Source organism: Tamandua tetradactyla, chromosome 11, assembly GCF_023851605.1.
Source record: "Tamandua tetradactyla isolate mTamTet1 chromosome 11, mTamTet1.pri, whole genome shotgun sequence".
In the NCBI taxonomy this organism is placed as follows: Eukaryota; Metazoa; Chordata; class Mammalia; order Pilosa; family Myrmecophagidae; genus Tamandua; species Tamandua tetradactyla.
Window position 1 is genome coordinate 75,662,726 of NC_135337.1, and position 16,697 is coordinate 75,679,422.

At 52.2% G+C, this 16,697-nt stretch overlaps 3 protein-coding genes across 4 annotated transcripts; 1 reads left to right on the forward strand and 2 right to left on the reverse strand.

Annotated features, from left to right (window-relative positions):
• Positions 1-642: 642 nt before the first annotated feature.
• Positions 643-1,379, forward strand: PSPN (persephin). The gene is given in 2 exon segments (XM_077120960.1): positions 643-892; positions 894-1,379. Coding segments are annotated over 2 exon segments (564 nt in total). The 5' UTR covers positions 643-716; the 3' UTR covers positions 1,282-1,379.
• Positions 1,380-1,528: 149 nt separating this feature from the next.
• Positions 1,529-3,178, reverse strand: ALKBH7 (alkB homolog 7). Of its 2 annotated transcripts, none has more exons than XM_077120958.1 (4): positions 2,933-3,178; positions 2,156-2,483; positions 1,952-2,076; positions 1,529-1,760 (listed from the first exon to the last, which is right to left on the reverse strand). In XM_077120958.1, exons 1-3 carry the CDS (start codon positions 3,134-3,136, stop codon positions 1,952-1,954), a joined length of 657 nt encoding a protein of 218 aa, XP_076977073.1. In that variant the 5' UTR covers positions 3,137-3,178; the 3' UTR covers positions 1,529-1,760. The 2 variants fall into 2 exon arrangements, with proteins under 2 accessions (XP_076977073.1, XP_076977074.1); XM_077120959.1 differs by having other exon boundaries at positions 2,156-2,329; positions 2,933-3,172.
• A 2,534-nt stretch (positions 3,179-5,712) lies between these two features.
• On the reverse strand, positions 5,713-10,616 carry CLPP (caseinolytic mitochondrial matrix peptidase proteolytic subunit). The gene is made up of 6 exons (XM_077120962.1): positions 10,376-10,616; positions 10,212-10,283; positions 9,651-9,747; positions 8,145-8,332; positions 7,807-7,912; positions 5,713-6,045 (listed from the first exon to the last, which is right to left on the reverse strand). Exons 1-6 carry the CDS (start codon positions 10,562-10,564, stop codon positions 5,876-5,878), a joined length of 822 nt encoding a protein of 273 aa, XP_076977077.1. The 5' UTR covers positions 10,565-10,616; the 3' UTR covers positions 5,713-5,875.
• Positions 10,617-16,697: the final 6,081 nt, after the last annotated feature.

The window sequence follows — 16,697 nt, forward strand, 5'->3', positions numbered from 1 at the left end:
AGGGATTCCTGACCTTTCCCCAGGGCTGTTGCTGTGCATCCCGGGATGGGATGAGGTCACAGGTCCCCAAGGGGGCCTTGGAGAGCAGGGAATCCCTGTGGAGTGAGTTTCCCGTCCTTGGGGCCCAGCCCTTGGCCATCCCTGGGGCCTCTCCCTTTTCCTGTTTTCATGCTGGCTGAGCCAGGGCCGGAGACAGGGGCATGATATCTTAATCCTCAGGGCTGGAACTACCATGGAGGCACCCCCTCAGCTCACCCACCTGCCAGCCCACCTCTCCCCTCACACGTCTATTCCACTTTGCTGGCACACGAGATGGGGGGGGGTCCCAAGCCCTGCACCCTGCCCCAGCGTTGGCTGATCCTGCTGGGGGACCCATAAAGCTCCCCACTCCTTCCAGCAGGTAGACGAAGGGGACGCCGGTCGCCCATCCTGGGCTTGGCCCTGGCTGCTGAGACAGTGCTCGTAAATCAGGGGGCTAAGGGGGTGTCGGAAATGGGCCTGTGGAATGTCTGGATGGGGAGGGTGGGTGCATCCTTAACTCCTGGAAGAGCGGCCATGGGGCAAGAGCAGGACCGCCCAGATCCCAGGACGCAGAGATGAGCTGGGGCAGGACATGGGGCCCTTTTCCCGGCAGTGACGTGGTTAACCCCCCAGCCCAGGCAGGGGTTTAAATTTAGGGCCCCAGGGTGCCCCCACCTCAGGACCTGCCAGCCACAATGACCAAAGGCAGAGCCCTGCTTGGCTGCCTGCTGCTCCTATTTCTGCGCCTGGACCTCAGCGGAGGCCCCGCTGCCCTGGGGTCCCCGGGGGTGCAGGCAGCGGAGCCCGGAGGGACCCAGAGGCCACAGCTGGTGGGAGAAGATGCACCTGGGCAGGCACAGCTGGGTATGGTTCCCCAAATCCCCATCTAACTTCCCAGCTCCTCTCCCCCTTCCGGCCCTGCCTGCTGCCAGCAGCCCCCTCTCTCCCCCAGGTGCCCGCCTGCGCCGTAACGCTGCTGGCCCGTGCCAGCTGTGGAGCCTGACCCTGCCCGTGGCAGAGCTGGGCCTGGGCTACACCTCGGAGGAGAAGGTCATCTTTCGCTACTGTGCCGGCAGCTGCCCCCGTGGGGCTCGCACTCAACACAGCCTGGTGCTGGCTCGGCTGCGGGTCCAGGGCCGGGCCCACGGTGGACCCTGCTGCTGGCCTACCCGCTACGCCGACGTGGCCTTCCTCGACAAACACCACCGCTGGCAGCTGCTGCCCCAGCTCTCGGCGGCCGCCTGCGGCTGCGGCGGCTAAGGGCACCCCGCCCACAGCCCCGCAGAGGTCCCACGATCCCTGGGGAACTCGGCTCACTTATCTATTGGTGACTTGGGTGCCGCAGAGACGGGAAGGGAGACGGGCTGGGCAGGCAGCCCTCAGCACAATAAAGGAAGCAGCTCTGCAACTCGGTGGGCCGTGACTCTGCTGTCATGTTGTCACTCGGGCACCGGTGGGCGCCATCAGGGCTTCCCCACCCAATCCCAGGCATCTCCAAGCAGGCCTGGTCATTCAGTGTCCAACTTTATTCACCCAAGTGGGGTCTGTGGGTGGGGGGAGCAGCAGGGCAGAAGTGTCAGCAGGCTGTGGGGGACTGCCCGGGCTCCCCCTGCACCCCCTCCTCAGGGAGGGAGCGGCAGATCACAGAGATGCGGCGGCCCCGGGCGATCCGGCGCTCCCCAAAAAAGGACTCTTCGTCCCGAAGGATCTCATGGGAGAAGTCGTACCGGGCAGAGCCCCTGTGAGAAAAGGGGGAGGGCACAAGTGGATGCGGGGAGGGCAGTCTCCGGGTCAGGCCACGTGCTGCCTCAACGCTACCGTGTCTGCAGGCCCGGGGTTTCCAGGGCTTGGCCGTGAGGACAGAGCAGGCGCTCACAGTGCTGAGGGCGTCTGGTTCATGGTGGGGTGGGGGCCCAGGACTGGGCAGTACCTAAGGATGTAGAGGGAGCCCGGCTCCAGCAGGAGTTCCAACCACTCTCGGGGCTCCTGGGCGTGCACCAGCCGCATGACGCTCGGGGACAGGAGGGACAGGCCGGCGATGGTGGCTCCGCAGAACTGGAGGGGGTGCGAGTGGGGAAGGCTGTCAGGGCGCCGCCAACCCCACCCCGCAGCGACCTCCCACGCACTTGCCCACCTTGATGCTGTCCACATGCGGCTTGACGTAGCCCCGAGGCTCCAGGTCCAACACGTGCACCGGGGAGTGCAGGGCCTGGCCGGGGCCGAAGGCCGCCGCCCGCATGCGCTGCAGGATGGCCCGGCTGGCCTCGGACCAGCGCGCCTTCTCCGTCTCCCGGAAGCCGTGGATGGCCTGCGCGGAGGGCTCGGGTAAAGCCCGGAGGCTCCCAGAGCGCAACAAGGGAAACTGAGGCCCGGGGGAGCAGGGCGCAGAGCCGGGGTCGGGGATAGGGGAGTTGATTCTCCAGGCTGGGTAACTGAGGCTCCAGCACGACCCTTAGTGCCACCTGCAACTCACAACCGTGGTTCCATTCTCCTCCCGCATCCAGGCCTGGATGCGGTTCAGGTCAGTTCCAGACCCTTTTCCAGCGGTGACCCCGCCTCAATATTGCAACGGCCTCAGTCTCCGCCCCCAACTCAATCCCACCCTGCCCCCTATCTCGGCCCCCAACCTCTGACACCGCCGACTAATTGGCGCCAGGCCACAGCCTCCGTCCGGCCCCTAAAACCCCTCAGCTGGAGGTGTGCCTGCGGCTACCGCCCTGCCCTCATTTCCGTAGTGTCGTCCCCGCCCCCGTGCCTCAAGGCCCCGCCCACCACCAACCACGCCCACCAGACAACTCCAGGCCGCGGCTACGCCCACCCCCGGCGTCCCACACCTCTGTCCCTGCCCCTCTCAAGTACGTCCCGCCCCGCCTTCACCGCTCCAGCCCCGCCCCTGCGCCGCCGGCCGCACCGCGTCCCAGTGGTCGTATTCGTAGCGCCGCCGGCGCAGTTCCGGCTCCAGTTCGCGCCGCAGCGTCTCCTCCTCTGCCGCGCTTAGAAAGTCGGGCCGCACCACGGCCTCGTCCCGCAGGCGACTCAAGACGGCCGGGTCCGAGCCCCGCACCCAGCCCAGCCCGGCCAGCGTCCGCAGCGCCAGCCTCCCGCTCCCGGCCATTGCCCCGGGAGTTGGGTATTGGACACGCCGGCCCAGGGAACGCCCCCGCCCAGGGCCATTGGCTGTGGTTGCACCGGCTCCCTCCAGCTATTGGTTCTCTTCAGAGTCCCGCCTCCCGCCTGACGCTACTGGTTACCGCCCGGTTCGCTTTCGCAAGCTACTGGTTCCCCTTAGAGCCCGCCCTCTCTCCCGTGCGATTGGGCACCAACGATCGCAAGGCCTGACGTTACTGGCTGCTCTGCAAGCCCGTCTGAGGCGTTTGCCATTGGCAGTTGCTTCGCAGTTCAAGCACTGGGAGCCGTAGGCCCTAGCTCCGCCTCCACTGCCTGCTGCCCGACCCCCTCCCGTTCTGGAGCCAAACGCTCCGCAAAATTTGAGGAAATAGGTCCCAAAAGCTCGAGGACCGGGGCCAAAACACCGTGCTTGGGGGATGAGGGCAGGGCTTGTGGAAAGATTTGAGGTCAAGGTCATGGCAACCTCCCCGGGCTAGAGGTTAAGGGGAGCGTCCAGTCCGGCTGGGATTAGGGGGTCAGGGGTTTACAGGGGTCAGGGGGCTACCGTCAAGGTTACGATCATGGGGTGGGGTCAAGACCGGAATCCGGGGTTGCAAAGCGAGGCGTCGTCGCTTTCCTCCTCTCGGATGGAAATGCCCCACCAGCCTACATACAGACTGGCAGTTCTCCCCGCCCCAAAGCAAAATAAAAGCCAAAGACCTTTCTCCTAATGGCTGGTTGAGAGCATCGCCCTTAAGTGCTAGGAATGGGCCTGGACAAGGAGTGTCTCCGGCCCCTAGCGACACAAAACGGAGAGACAGCAGACTGGCTTTAGGAGCCTCCTCAGGGAAGTATACGGCTCCACGTGGCAGGTCACTGCCAAAAAGTGGAACCTAAATCTGATCAGACTTTTCTATCCCAACTGTGTGGAAACACAAAGGGGTGCAGGTTATACAATCCTTGGGGATAGGAGCTCCCCCAAATCCAGGCAGCGGGGGATCAACCGGACAAACTATCCTGGTTCCTCAAGTAAATTTCAAGAGGGGTGGATAAGGGGACAGAGAAAGGGACACCTGCAGTTATGAGACTGCGAATTATGGACCTTATTCGAATCCCGATTTGAACAAACAAAAAATGAAATTGAGATGTTTGGGGAAACGTGAACAGACGAGATTTTAACAAAATTATGTACTATTATTATTTTAGGTGTGAAAATGGTATTGGGCTGTGTTTCTGAAAGATGCCTTATCTTTCAGAGATACATGCTGAAATATTTACAGATGACATAGTGGGGAGTTGCTTCAAAATAATCCAGGCTTTGGGGATGAGCAGGGGCCTGCGAGGATGAATCACAATTGGCCGTGAATTGATAACTCTTGCTTTGGTGCGATGAGAATACGAGGCTCTACAAATCCATTTTCTCTACTTTCGTCTTTAGACAGATTTAGAATTTTCCATAATGAAAAGTTCAAACAAATTAAACTGATGACTATGCCCAAATAAAAAAGTGCCCTGCATTAAAAAGTAAAAGATTGGCCTCAGTTCTCCGTGTTGTTCCATCCTCATGATCTCTGCTCCTCTTTCCAGTAAAATTCCTCTGGATTTGTCTGTCTTCAGTATCTTCCCTCGCATCCTCTCTGGATCACTCCAATCTGGTTTTTGGCTCCCACTGTACAGAAAGTGTTCCTATTTACGACCAGCCCTACCATATCCAATAGCCAGTTCTCAGTCTGATTGCTAATTAATTCATCTATAAGTTCATGTTGCCTAGATTTTTATTTCCAAACCTGACCCCAGACTCACTGACCCCTTGGGATATCTAAGAGGCATGTCAAATATCAGATGTCAGGGGGTGCAAGGGTAGTTCAGTGGTAGAAGTCTACCAGCTCTGCCCTTAAAGCCTTGCTAAAATTTGACCACGGCTCATGCCCTCAGCCAGAGCTGTCATCATCCTTGATCGGGATTATTCCAAGACTCCTAACTGGACTCCAGGTTTGTTTCTGGTGTCCTCTGCCAAAAGCTAGAGCTGTCCTTTTTCATTCCTACTCAAAATCCTCCATGGCTGACCTTCCTCCCTAAATGCTTTTTCTGACTTGGTCTCCCAAGTCCCCTTTCTAACTCCTCATATCTTCCTGACCCAATGCTCTCGAGCCACAGGCCTGCCTCAGGGCCTTGGCACTGGCTGTGCCTTGTGCCAGAAATGCTCTTTCCCAAGATATCAACATGCTCCCTGGGTCTCTCCTGTAGGTCTTTGTTCATTGTCACCTTCCCAGAATGGCCATCCTATCTAAAATTGTAACACACGCTCAAATTGCCTTCCTCAATTTTTTTTAAGCTGTAACCCACCCTGCCCCCCCCCCCCCCAAGAATATGCAAGCTCCTTAAAAGCAGGGATTTTTTTTTAGTGTTTTCTTTGCAGTATGACCACATTGCTAGGACAGTGCCTGATGCGTGGTCTATGCTCAGATGTTTGCTGAAGGAATGGTCAGCGGCTGGGGTCAAGGTGGAAGCCGGAGGGGATGATATGAAGAGCGCCCATGAGTTCTTGGGTAGAGTGGCAAGGGAAGGTGCCACAGACGAGGAGCAAAGACCATGAAGGTTTAATTTAAAATCACAGTGTCTAAGTCAGCGTGTGCCCACCCTTAGGGCCCCCCAAAATCCAAGAGTTCCTCCAGGGTACCAGGCTAAGGTCCAGCTGGCTGGCACCTGGTCCCTCAACTTCTCTCTGGAGGGTGAGGTTCAGCTCTCAGGTGCTTGCTGGGGTGGCGTTTGCCACCACTGCTGCGGTGGGCTCCTTTTGCACCAACTCGGGCTCGTCCTCTCCGTCCTGAGGAGGGTGGACCAGAACTTTGTCCAAGATGCCAAACTCCTGCGCTTCCATGGGGCTCATGTAGCGGTCCCTCTCCATGGTCGACTCTGGGGGATGAAGCAGAGCCAGTACACGTGTGGGGTTAAGAGCAGGGACCTGGAACCAGGATCGTGTCCCTGCCCTGCCCCTCTCCCCTCTGTAACTTTGGTTTTCCCCTCTCTGTGCCTCAGTTTCCTCACCAGTAAAATACTTACTACAGTGTTTTGTTTTTTACTTTTTATTCACATATAAAATTCACCCAGGAAAGGGCACTAACTGTAAAAGCACTGGGTGATGAATTTTTAGACTGAACACCCAGATTGAGAACAGGATGCTGCCAGCCCCTTCAAAACAACCCTCAGTCCCAGCCACTGACCACCCCCAAGAGTAACCACTCTCCAACTGCCCAACTTAGCCACGACTGATTTAGACTCGAAATACATAAAGTTAAGAGTATTTGCTCTTGTCTGGGCTCAACCTCATGCTTGCGAGATCCACCCACTGGTCACTCTCATAGCTGGAGGCTCTTCCCCCATGTGACTAAAGTATGCTATGCGGGTCTGAAACTGTTATGTATCCCAGAAAAGCCATGTTCTTCTAATCCAATCTTGTGGGGACAGACCTGTTGTTAGGTGGGGCCTTTTGATAAAGTTGTTTCCATGGAGATGTGACCCTACCTAGTCAAGGTGGGTCTTAATCCACTTACTGGAGTCTTTCAAGAGAGGGGACATTTTGGAGAGGACACAGATGTTTGGGGATGCTAAGCTAAGACATGAAATCCAGAGTTTTCCCTGGAGAAGTAAGTGAGGACTCAGAGACGCTTCAACAGAAGGTCACTGGAACCAGAAGCTGAAAGCAATGAACCAGGAGCAAGGACCAGCAGATGCCAGCCAGGTCCTTCCCAGCTGACCAAGGTGTCCCAGCTGCCAGCAGCCTTTCTCCAAAGTCAAGGTATCTTTCTCTAAATGCCTTAATTTGGACATTTTCACGGCCTTAGAATTGTAAATACGTAACCTAAGAAATTCCCTTTGTAAAAGCCAATCCATGTCTGGTATATTGCTCTCTGGAAGCGTTAGCAAACTGAAACACACACAAACAGGCCGATTCCCCTATGAGTGGGCCTCCAGGTAGGTTCCAGTTTGGGACTTGAACCAGTAGGCCACCACGGTTCCTGTGTGAGACTCTATGGAACAGGAGCACTCAGTTCTCTTAGTCACAGGTGCTGGGCAGGGAATTGCAGGCACCTCTGGCAAGTTCAGCCTTCGCTGGTACCATTTGCTCCCCCATCTGCAGTGGATAAGCTTTCCAATTGCTCTGCCTCCTTGCCAGCATTTGCAATGGTGGGTACTGCTCGTTCTAGGTTCCACAGGACGGCAGGGGTACCTCAGTGTGGGTGAGGTCTGCCTTTCCCTAGTGGCTAGACAGGTCGGGCATCTTTCTCATGCTGATTAGCCATTTAGAGTTTTCTGTTTGGAAGACCTTTTTTAGGCCTTTTGACCCATTTTAGTGCCAATCTCGTGAGGATTCCATCAGCTGATATTATCAAAGTGTTCAAGGAGAACAGTGGTTCTCACCCAGGGGACACTTGGCTATGTCTGAGGGCATTTTTGGTTGTCACGACTTGTGTATGGGAGGCCAGGGAGGCTGCTCTACACCCTCCAGGGCCCAGGAGCCCCTGCAACTAGGAATAATCCGGCCCCAAATGTCACCAGTGCTAAGGCTGAGAAGCCTGAACTTAGGTCAGCGTCTGGCATCTACCCATGTGTTAGACACAGGGGAGCACGGCAGCTGGGGGTCTACCAGGATGGTGGGGGTGGGGAGACACTCACCGATCACCTGCAGGCTCTGTTTGGTGTGTTTGGCATAGATGCTGTAGAGCTGCTTCTTCAGTTTCATGATCTCCTCAGCCTGGATGGCGATATCTGTGGCTTGACCCTGCGGGATGGCGATCCCAAGTGGAGTCAGGAGGTGGGGGCTGGTGCTGGCATCAGCCCCTTGAGGGGAACGTGCCCTGGGACTCAGGCTTCCAGCTTTCAGGACAGCTTCGTGAGTTCCTTGTATCTTCCTTCATCCTTGAGCTTCACACTGCCTCCAAGACAGCACCTGATGCCCCACCTCCCCAGTCAGTGCCCCTCCTAGCCAAAACCCCTCTGCCCCTAGCACTCACCCGGGCGCCCCCGGAGGGCTGGTGTATCATGATGCGGGAGTTGGGGAGCGAGTGGCGCATGCCCGGGGAGCCAGCAGCGAGGAGGAGGGAGCCCATGCTGGCGGCCTGGCCCACGCACCATGTGCAGATGGGGTTCAAGATGTATTGCATCGTGTCATAGATGGCCAGGCCCGAGGTCACCACGCCACCTGCGGATGGGGCAGGAGGGGCTGGGCCAGCAGCTCCCAGCCTCTCCTCCCTATCTACCTCCCCACTACCTGTCGCTGGGGTGGGCTGGGGTAGAAGCAGCCTTTTAAAGGAAGGGTGCTAGACACAAGTTTGGGCAGATCCAGTTAGGTGGGAGCAAAAAGGGCCTGTGCCCCAGAGAAGGTTCCAGCTGACTGCTGCAATGCATGCATGTGGATCCAGGGGAGGCCAGATCTACCACATTTTTAAGAGACTACTAGAAATCAGGACAGCGTGGTAGTTATAATGCAGGCCATGTTGAACCGCAATGCTCAGAGCTCCACTGTTTAAAGTAGCCAAAAGTGGAAACAACCCATGTATCTATCGACTGATGAATGGATTAACAAAGTCTGGGTTCACCCATACAAAGGAATATTATTTGGCTCTAAAAAGAAATCAACTGCTGATAACAGGCAACAACATGGATGAATCTAGAACACACAGGCTGAAAGAAGCTGGACACAAAAGGATGACTATTGTACGATTCCACTTCTATGAAATATCCAGAATAAGCAAATTCATGGGGACAGAAAGCAGACTAGAGGATACCAGGGGCTGGGGGAGAGGGGAATTATTGCTTAAGCAGTGCAGAGTTTCTATTTGGGGTGATGAAAAACTTGTTTATGGACTGCAGGAATGATAGCACAACAAAACGAATGTAATCAACCCCAATGAGCTGTATGCTTAAAAATATTAAAACGGGATATTCTGTGTGGTATACATGTTGCCCAATAAAAACTAAAGAACAAAAAAACAGCACAGGTTCTGGAGATAAGCCTGCCTGGGTATGAACCTGGCTGGGAAATGCACCATCTGTGTGGACAGGGAATGCTGCCCAGTCTCTCTCTAAGCCAATTTCTCTACATATATTGGAGACAATTAAATAGGACCTACCACATATGAGTTAAGTACATATAAAGCACTTATAAAATACCTGGCATTGAAAATTCTTCATCAAGAAGGGTTAATACCTTTTTGGGGAGGGCGGAAAATCTACCAATTCTTAATGAATTTGTACAAAAAAAGCGCTATGTTTAAGATGAAAAAGGTCACAGTTAAAGGGGTGAATCTGGCTGCCAATGTGCAATTCCAGATTTAAAGCAAGGGACAGGAATCTTTGGGATCCTGAAGAAAGCAATGGCCCCTTTCCGCAGGGAGAGAACATCGTGTCACCATGTTTCAAGGGTTTATGGTGACCCCTGCCTCCCGACCCCTGCCTCCCTAACACGCAGCGGGTCACCAGGTGGGCTCCAAGGACGGCCTCCGGCACCCTAAACTCACCAGGGCTGTTGATGTACATGTGGATGGGCTTTTTGTTGCTCTCGGACTGCAGGAAGAGGAGCTGCGCGATAACCAGGCTGGCGAGGCTGTCGTCGATCTGCAGTGGGGACAGAGGGGTGTCCCCGGATTGGGGTTGAGGCAGCGGCCCCAGGAGCTGGGGCTGGGTCGGGGAGTCACAGCCCAAGTTAGAGGTGTTCCAAGAGGAGTTGGTCTAGACCCCGGGCTCTAGGTGACAGAAAGCGAGCAATCATAACGGCTGGGGACAGGGGATACTCAGGAAGGTGGGGGAGAGGGATTGGAACGCCTAGGTGAGGAGGGAAGAGAGAGGTAGTGAGAGCTCGGGAAAGGAGGTACAGAGAACTTGGGGAAGGGACGCAGGAAGGGGGTCGGAGGGGAGTTAGGGCCCTGGGATCAGCGGTGGGTGTCAGCGGGGATTGGGATCAGAATAAAGGCTGCGGAGGAAAGTCAAGGGGCAAAGGTCAGAGGCTCGGAGGGGCCCGGGAAGGAGGGCACATGGGATCCGGGCTGGAGCAGCGCAGGATCCGGGCACGGGGCACTCACCGGACCCATGACGCACACGATTCGCTCCCGCAGCAGCCGGGAGTAGATGTCATAAGCGCGCTCTCCGCGACCCTGGGGGAAAAAGATCGGGGTGAGGTCACGCGCGGGCGGGCCGCACGCCCCGGCCCGAGCCTCCAGCACGTGTCCTGGCCGGGCCGCCGTACCGTCTGCTCCACCACGATAGGGATGAGCGGGAGAGCCCGGGCCGCCGTCGCGTGCAGGCTCCGCTGAGGGGCCGGGACGGTTTCGGGGGTCCGCTGCAGCGGGGAGAAGCGTGCGGCGAGGAGAGGCCCCAGCACAGGGCGCACGCCTACCGCCACCCGGGGCCCCCCCACTAAGAAGCCGGGCCACATCCCGCCGCACGTCTGTCTCGGCTTCCGTCCGCGGCGGAACCACAACTCCCGACGTGCTTCGCGTGTTCGCTTGCAGGGCCGCCCACTTCCGGGCAGCTGGGCGGGCTCAGGGCGGGGCGTAGCGCGGCCGGGGGCGGAGTCTTAGGGGGCGGGGCGAGCCCGAGGAGACACCACCCGAGACCGTTCGGAAATATTCGGAAAGCCTAGCATACGGAAAGCTTTGTCCCCTTCCAGACGAATTCTTCCTAGTTTTCGCCTTTTCACTCCTTTTTTCCTTCTTGTTTTTTGTTTTTTTTTTTTTTATAAATCAGCCGCAGTGTACCCACACCTGAGCTTGGAAGTGAGGGCCCAATGAGGAGTCAGCCTAGGTCCTGATTTAGGTTTCGGGGGTTCGCTGCAGCGGACTTTCAGCCAACTTCAGTTCTGATCTTCTCAGCACCTATGGTCATGTCTGGGACAGAGAGGGGACTCCAGGATATGAGAGCCCAGGGGTGGGTGTTGTGGACTGCCTGGGCCATTGGTCTGGACAGGCTTCCTAGGAAGAGTGGATGTTGGAGCTGGGTTTTCAGGGATGAATAGGAGTTTGTTAGATGGGAAAAGAGAGAAGAGAATGGACAGCTGGTAACAGTTGTGACTTGGCCTTTTCTCCCAAGATCTTCCCAGGGTGAATTTGATTCTTTTTCATCCTTCAGCTCAAATGTTACTAGGTGAATGAACCTTGAGGACAGTATGTTGAATGAAATTTCAGAAACAAAAAGACAAATATTGGGCGGGCCGCGGTGGCTCAGCGGGCAAAATGCTTGCCTGCTATGCCGGAGGACCTCGGTTCGATTCCCGGCCCCAGCCCATGTAACAAAAACGGAGAAACAGAATACAATAAAACAAGAAAATGTTTAAAAATGTTTCCCTTTCTTCCTTCCTTCCTTCCTTCTATCCTTCCTTCCTTCTCTCTGTCTTTCCTTTAAAAAAAAAAAAAAAAAAAAAAAAAAAAAAAAAGACAAATATTACCATGCCTGACTCATATGGACTAATCATAATATACAATCTCAGAGAATTGAAGTCGAAAGCATGGGTTTATCAGGTTGGGGCCTGTTGTAAAGGTTGCTAAATTGTCAGCTCTTACAGCAGTCACATATATTCAGGAGTTATAACAGTTATTCCTAAATTCTGAGATGCTGAGCTCTTTGTGTATAACCTGGTCATTCCCTGGAACTTGGGGTACTTGTGTGATGGTTAGAGCACTGAAGCTATGAAAGTCAGCATTACCCCATACAGCAACTATTTAAAAAGTTGGCAAAGTGATCAGACTTCAGCTAGAGATATGAGTGAAGCTGATCTGGATAGGACTAAGGTAAATCAGAATACAGGGTAAATGACGATATGGGCCATATTTTAAAACTTCAGCTTCTGTGTGAGACCAAAGAAAGGGATGTTTATCTGGTGCAAAATTTATATTTGTTGTAGCACACTATCTAATTTAACTGGTATGGTCAGTTTATTTGAACATCATAATTACATGGAATCTTAAATAGGGCATGAAATCTTATTGGTTTGTACAGGTTAGTGTGATGCCCCAATATATCCCAGAGTGATTTCGTGCAGAGGATAAAAAATATTTGCAAAGTTTCCTTGGAGGACTGGGGAGAAAGGAGGAAATATTCAACTTCCCCATCTGGGGAATTCCTGATATTTTTGCAAGCAGTGGGGACTAACCAATTTAATGGGCCGAACCCTCAGTCCTGGGCTTCGCCCTATGAAACTTATTCCTGCAAAGGAGAAGTTAAGCCTACTTATAATTATGCCTAAGAGTCACCCCAGAGAACCTCTTTTGTAGCTCAGATGTGGCCTCTCTCTGAGTCAACTCCGCAGTTGAGCTGTGTTCCAATAGCCTTGATTCTTGAAGATGATTGTATAACAATACAGTTTTTACAGTGTGACTGTGTGATTGTGAAAACCTTGTGTCTGATTCTCCCTTTATCCATGGTATGGACAGATGAGTAAAAAAATAACAAAAATAAATAAATAATGGTGGGGGTGGATAAGGGGTAAAAAAATGAGTTAAAAAATTGTAATACACATGGTCAGTGAGAGGGAGGGGTAAGAGGTATGGGATCTGTGGACTTTTTCTTTTTTCCTATTTTCCTTTTGACTTCTTTTTTGGAATGATGCAAATGGTCTAAAAGTGATCATGGCGATGAATATACAACTATGTGATGATATTGTGAGCCATTGATTGTATGCTTTGGATGGTCTGTATGGTGCATAAAGATATCTGAATAAATAAATAAGTATATATATAAACAGGGCCTGGAACATGATAAGTGCTCCATTTGACTTAGTTACTATTGTGTTAGATCAGGAACCATGGGGTCTAAGAAGTCTTCCCAGATGAAGGACCATTTGAAGTGGGTTTTGAAGGATAAGTAGGAGTTCACCAAACAGAAAATGCTGGACTATCAACTTGGTGCCAGGGACCCTGCATGCTCTTTATGGGCTCCCAGTCTGATGGAGAGAGAGAACCAGACACAGACACTCCCAGCCTAATGGACCCAGCAACAGCACAGGAAGAAGGAGGTGCAGATGGAAGGGTTTGGAGGCGGACTCAAAGCCACACCAGGCTTTGAGCAGCAGAAAGCTCACATAGAGGCAAGCACTTGAGCAAGCACAACCTCAAGGGACAGTCAACATTTCAGCTTGGGGAGTAGTGCTCAGGGATTTGGAAACACTTTACTGTCATTTTTCCCTGAGGCGAGTGAGGAGATGGGTGGACAGCACAGCTGTTCTGGTTTCTGCTATGATTCAGGCCTGTACTGTCTCTGGGGAGTCTGCTAGCAATGTGGGTGGGTGACCCTGCCCGGCCAGTTCCCCCCAGGGCCCAGGGGGCACCAGCTGCTGCTGCCTCCCCACACAACCCTGCTCACCTTGCCTCTGCTGAGGGGTCATCCTTGGCTTCCCAAAGTATCCCACCTGGTATCCCAGCATCACTCTTATCCCCACACCCAGCTCTCTCTTCTTCACTCAGCAGCCTGAGGGATCCATGTAAAATCAGACCCTGGGTCCCTCCCTGTTTAAAGCCCTCTGCCTGGTCTCCCATCCCTCCTGTGGCCTGTTGCCTTCATCACTTCCTCCCTCCTCTCCTGGCTCGGCTGCCAGCTTTGCTTTGCTCTTTGTGCTCTTCCTGAGTCTTGGTTCAAGGTCACATCCTAAAGAAACCCTCTCTGACCACGCATGCTTGTTTACCAGCCACGTTCTAGACCATTTGCCTTGTTTCATTGACCCCCTCCATTACTGTTATCAAAAACAATTAATTCATTTCTTGCCTCCTTATTGCCTATAGAACAGGAATTCCCTGAGGACAGAGGTTCTGCCGTCCTGCCCGCCTCTGTGGGTCAGGATCACAAGGAGAAATAGGTTCTTGATGGTATCCGAGTTCACAAACATGTATCAGAAATGAAGTTTTAGAAAAGAATACTTATCCTTACTTTGTGCAGGGTCTCTTGATAGTTTCCGTTCGATTATATCTTCTTTCATGTCATGAAAATTGTGGTGTTGGCATTCTGGACAGAATCATTCCTTTTAGGGGGGTGGGGCATGGGGCTTGGGGTGCTGTGGAATGTGGAGAAGCTTCCCTGGCCTCTCCACCTGTTAGATGCTGGTTGCATTCCACCCCTCCCCCAAGTCCCAGTCGGGCGGCAACCAAAAATGCCTCAGACCTCACTAAGTGTCCCTGAGAGGCAGAATTGAAACCAGTGGTTTACATTAAAATGGGTAGTGACCTATAATTTGAAGAAGAAAAGAAGATAAAAGCTACCTTTGAACAGAGCCTGATGCATCGTGGGTGCTTAATACTATTTTGTATGTCTTACCCCAAATATTTTTTAGCTTTTGTATCCTTAGTTCTTAACTCATAGCAGACGCTCAGTAAATTTTGAATGAATGCATGGATGGGTATCTTGGCTCTCAGCTGCAAATCTGCCTGTCCTACTGGTTTTATATTATCACATCACTATCAGAGAACACCTCCGATCACAATCACCTTCCCTGGGATGAATGCAATACTGGCCTAAGGCACTGTTAGAAACCGAAATTGTTAAAAAGAGAAGGAAACACACAGTGCTGAAGAGATCAAGGATGCTCCCAGACGCCGGGGAGACTTCAGTCATCTGAACATCTCTCCCACTCTTCTGGAAGCTAAGCTTGACACTATGTCTCCAACTTTCCACTTTGCATATAGCCCACTCCTTGATGTTCATTCTTCGGAAATGATCAAAGGCATGGCCGTGAGGTTGTTTGTCGAATTGCTTATCCACCTGTCCTGAGCTGCTGCTGTACCTAGGGTTTAAGGCAACCTCAGTATTATTTCTCCAACAGTAGATGTGGCTCCGCTGAGTGACGTGCTGGGGTCTGGGGTGGGGGCTGCGACACCTGTGATGACAAGTGTCTGGAGCGATTGCTATTTAAAAAAACAAACAAACAACCTTTTAATTTTGAAATAACTTCAAACTTGCAGGGAAGTTGCAAAAACAATAATACAAAAACACTACGCAGAACTCCAACATGCCCCCCAGCAGATACACAGATATATCACCTAATAGCATTTTGGCACTTTTTTTGGTATCGTTCTATCTACGCTTCCATCATTTACCGTCTACCTATTGTGGAAACACTTCCATCGCGTTCCTTAAACTCGTAACACTTCTGTGCACATTTCCTGAGAACAAGGACAGTCGTTTAGGTAGCTACCTCAAGTAGAGCTATCAAGGTCAAAAGCTGTAACATTGATATAAAGCAGGCAGTCCCTAAACCAACTTTCCCAGTTGGCCCAATAGTGGGGTTTTTTGGGGGGGAGGGGCATTTTCTCCTGTAGTGTAGTATCATCGTGCATTGCATCTAATTGTCCTTGTCTCTTTAGTTTTTCTCTCTCCCCTTCTCTAATTGTGCTAATGCATATACAGAACAAAATTCCCCACCTCATCCACTCCCAAACATCCACTCAGTAGCATAATCACATTCACGATACTGAAACGATCGCTGTTACTTATATGACAAACCACCCCTAAACTTGGAACTTAATCACTGTTGTTGGTTTTTTTCCCACAATTTTTGCAATCTAGACTGGACACACTAACATGTCCAGAGCTGCAGCTGGGAGCATCTCTCTCCATGTGGCTGCTGGAACTGCCTCACGATTTAATGGTATTTTTGGAGACGGACTTCTTATATGGCAACTGAATTCCAGGAGAGAGGAAGCCAAAACCCCCTGTCGAATTAAAGAACGAAGGCATGGCCTGGAAGATGCCCAGTGGCACTTCTGCCACATTCTATCGGTCAGGGCAAGCCATGCGAGCCAGCCCAGGTCCAAGGGGGCCATGCCTCAGTTTCTCTTTCTGTTAAAAGTTTTATTGTTGTAACAAATATATATAACACAATAGTTCCACTTTCAAGGACACAGGTCTGTGCTATTAGTCACATTCACAAATTCTGTGGCACCCAGCCACCATCTGTTACCCAAACTTTTCCATCACCCAAACAGAAACTTGGCACCCTGTAGGCAGTAACTCCCAACTCTCATTACCCACCCCCACTCCTCGTAACTGCAGTCTACTTTCTGACTCTATTTCTGTCTAGTTTTTTTTTATGTTATTTTTAATTTATTTTTTACAGCAGTGGTGCATTTACAGAAAAATCATGCAGAAAAGTAGAGCTCCCATATATCCCGCCCCCCCCATCTTGTTTTCCCAGTTATTAATGTTTTGCATCACTGTGGCACCTTTGTTACAATTGAGGAACCAGAATTTTTATAATTGCATTATTAACCAAATCCACAGTGTACATTAGCGTTCCCTTTCTGTGTCACATTTCTCAAAAATGTTTACTGTTGTTACATATATGTATATATATATATATATCACAATATTTCCCATTTTTACTCTTTTCAAGTATACAATTCGGTGCTGTTAATTACATTCATGAAATCGTGCTCCCTTTCCCACCATCCATTACCGAAACCTTTTCATTGCCTCCGACAGGAACAGAAAGCGGTAACTCCCCATTTCTCACCCCACCCCACCTTGGTAAGCAGAATTCTAATGTATCGCTCTTCTTGATGGCTGCAAAATATTCTGTCATACAG

What these genes read in the sequence shown, in the direction of transcription:
- ALKBH7 (XM_077120959.1), bottom strand. Translation starts at nt 3,136, where the DNA reads ATGGCCGGGAGCGGGAGGCTGGCGCTGCGGACGCTGGCCGGGCTGGGC. An exon ending in CGCATGTGGACAGCATCAAG is followed by an intron (nt 2,077 to 2,155) that starts GTGGGCAAGTGC and finishes CACCCCCTCCAG; the next exon opens with TTCTGCGGAGCCACCATCGC. An exon ending in GGCTCCCTCTACATCCTTAG is followed by an intron (nt 1,761 to 1,951) that starts GTACTGCCCAGT and finishes CTTTTCTCACAG; the next exon opens with GGGCTCTGCCCGGTACGACT.
- CLPP (XM_077120962.1), bottom strand. Translation starts at nt 10,564, where the DNA reads ATGTGGCCCGGCTTCTTAGTGGGGGGGCCCCGGGTGGCGGTAGGCGTG. An exon ending in TCGTGTGCGTCATGGGTCCG is followed by an intron (nt 9,748 to 10,211) that starts GTGAGTGCCCCG and finishes TCCCCACTGCAG; the next exon opens with ATCGACGACAGCCTCGCCAG. An exon ending in AGCCCTCCGGGGGCGCCCGG is followed by an intron (nt 7,913 to 8,144) that starts GTGAGTGCTAGG and finishes GCCATCCCGCAG; the next exon opens with GGTCAAGCCACAGATATCGC.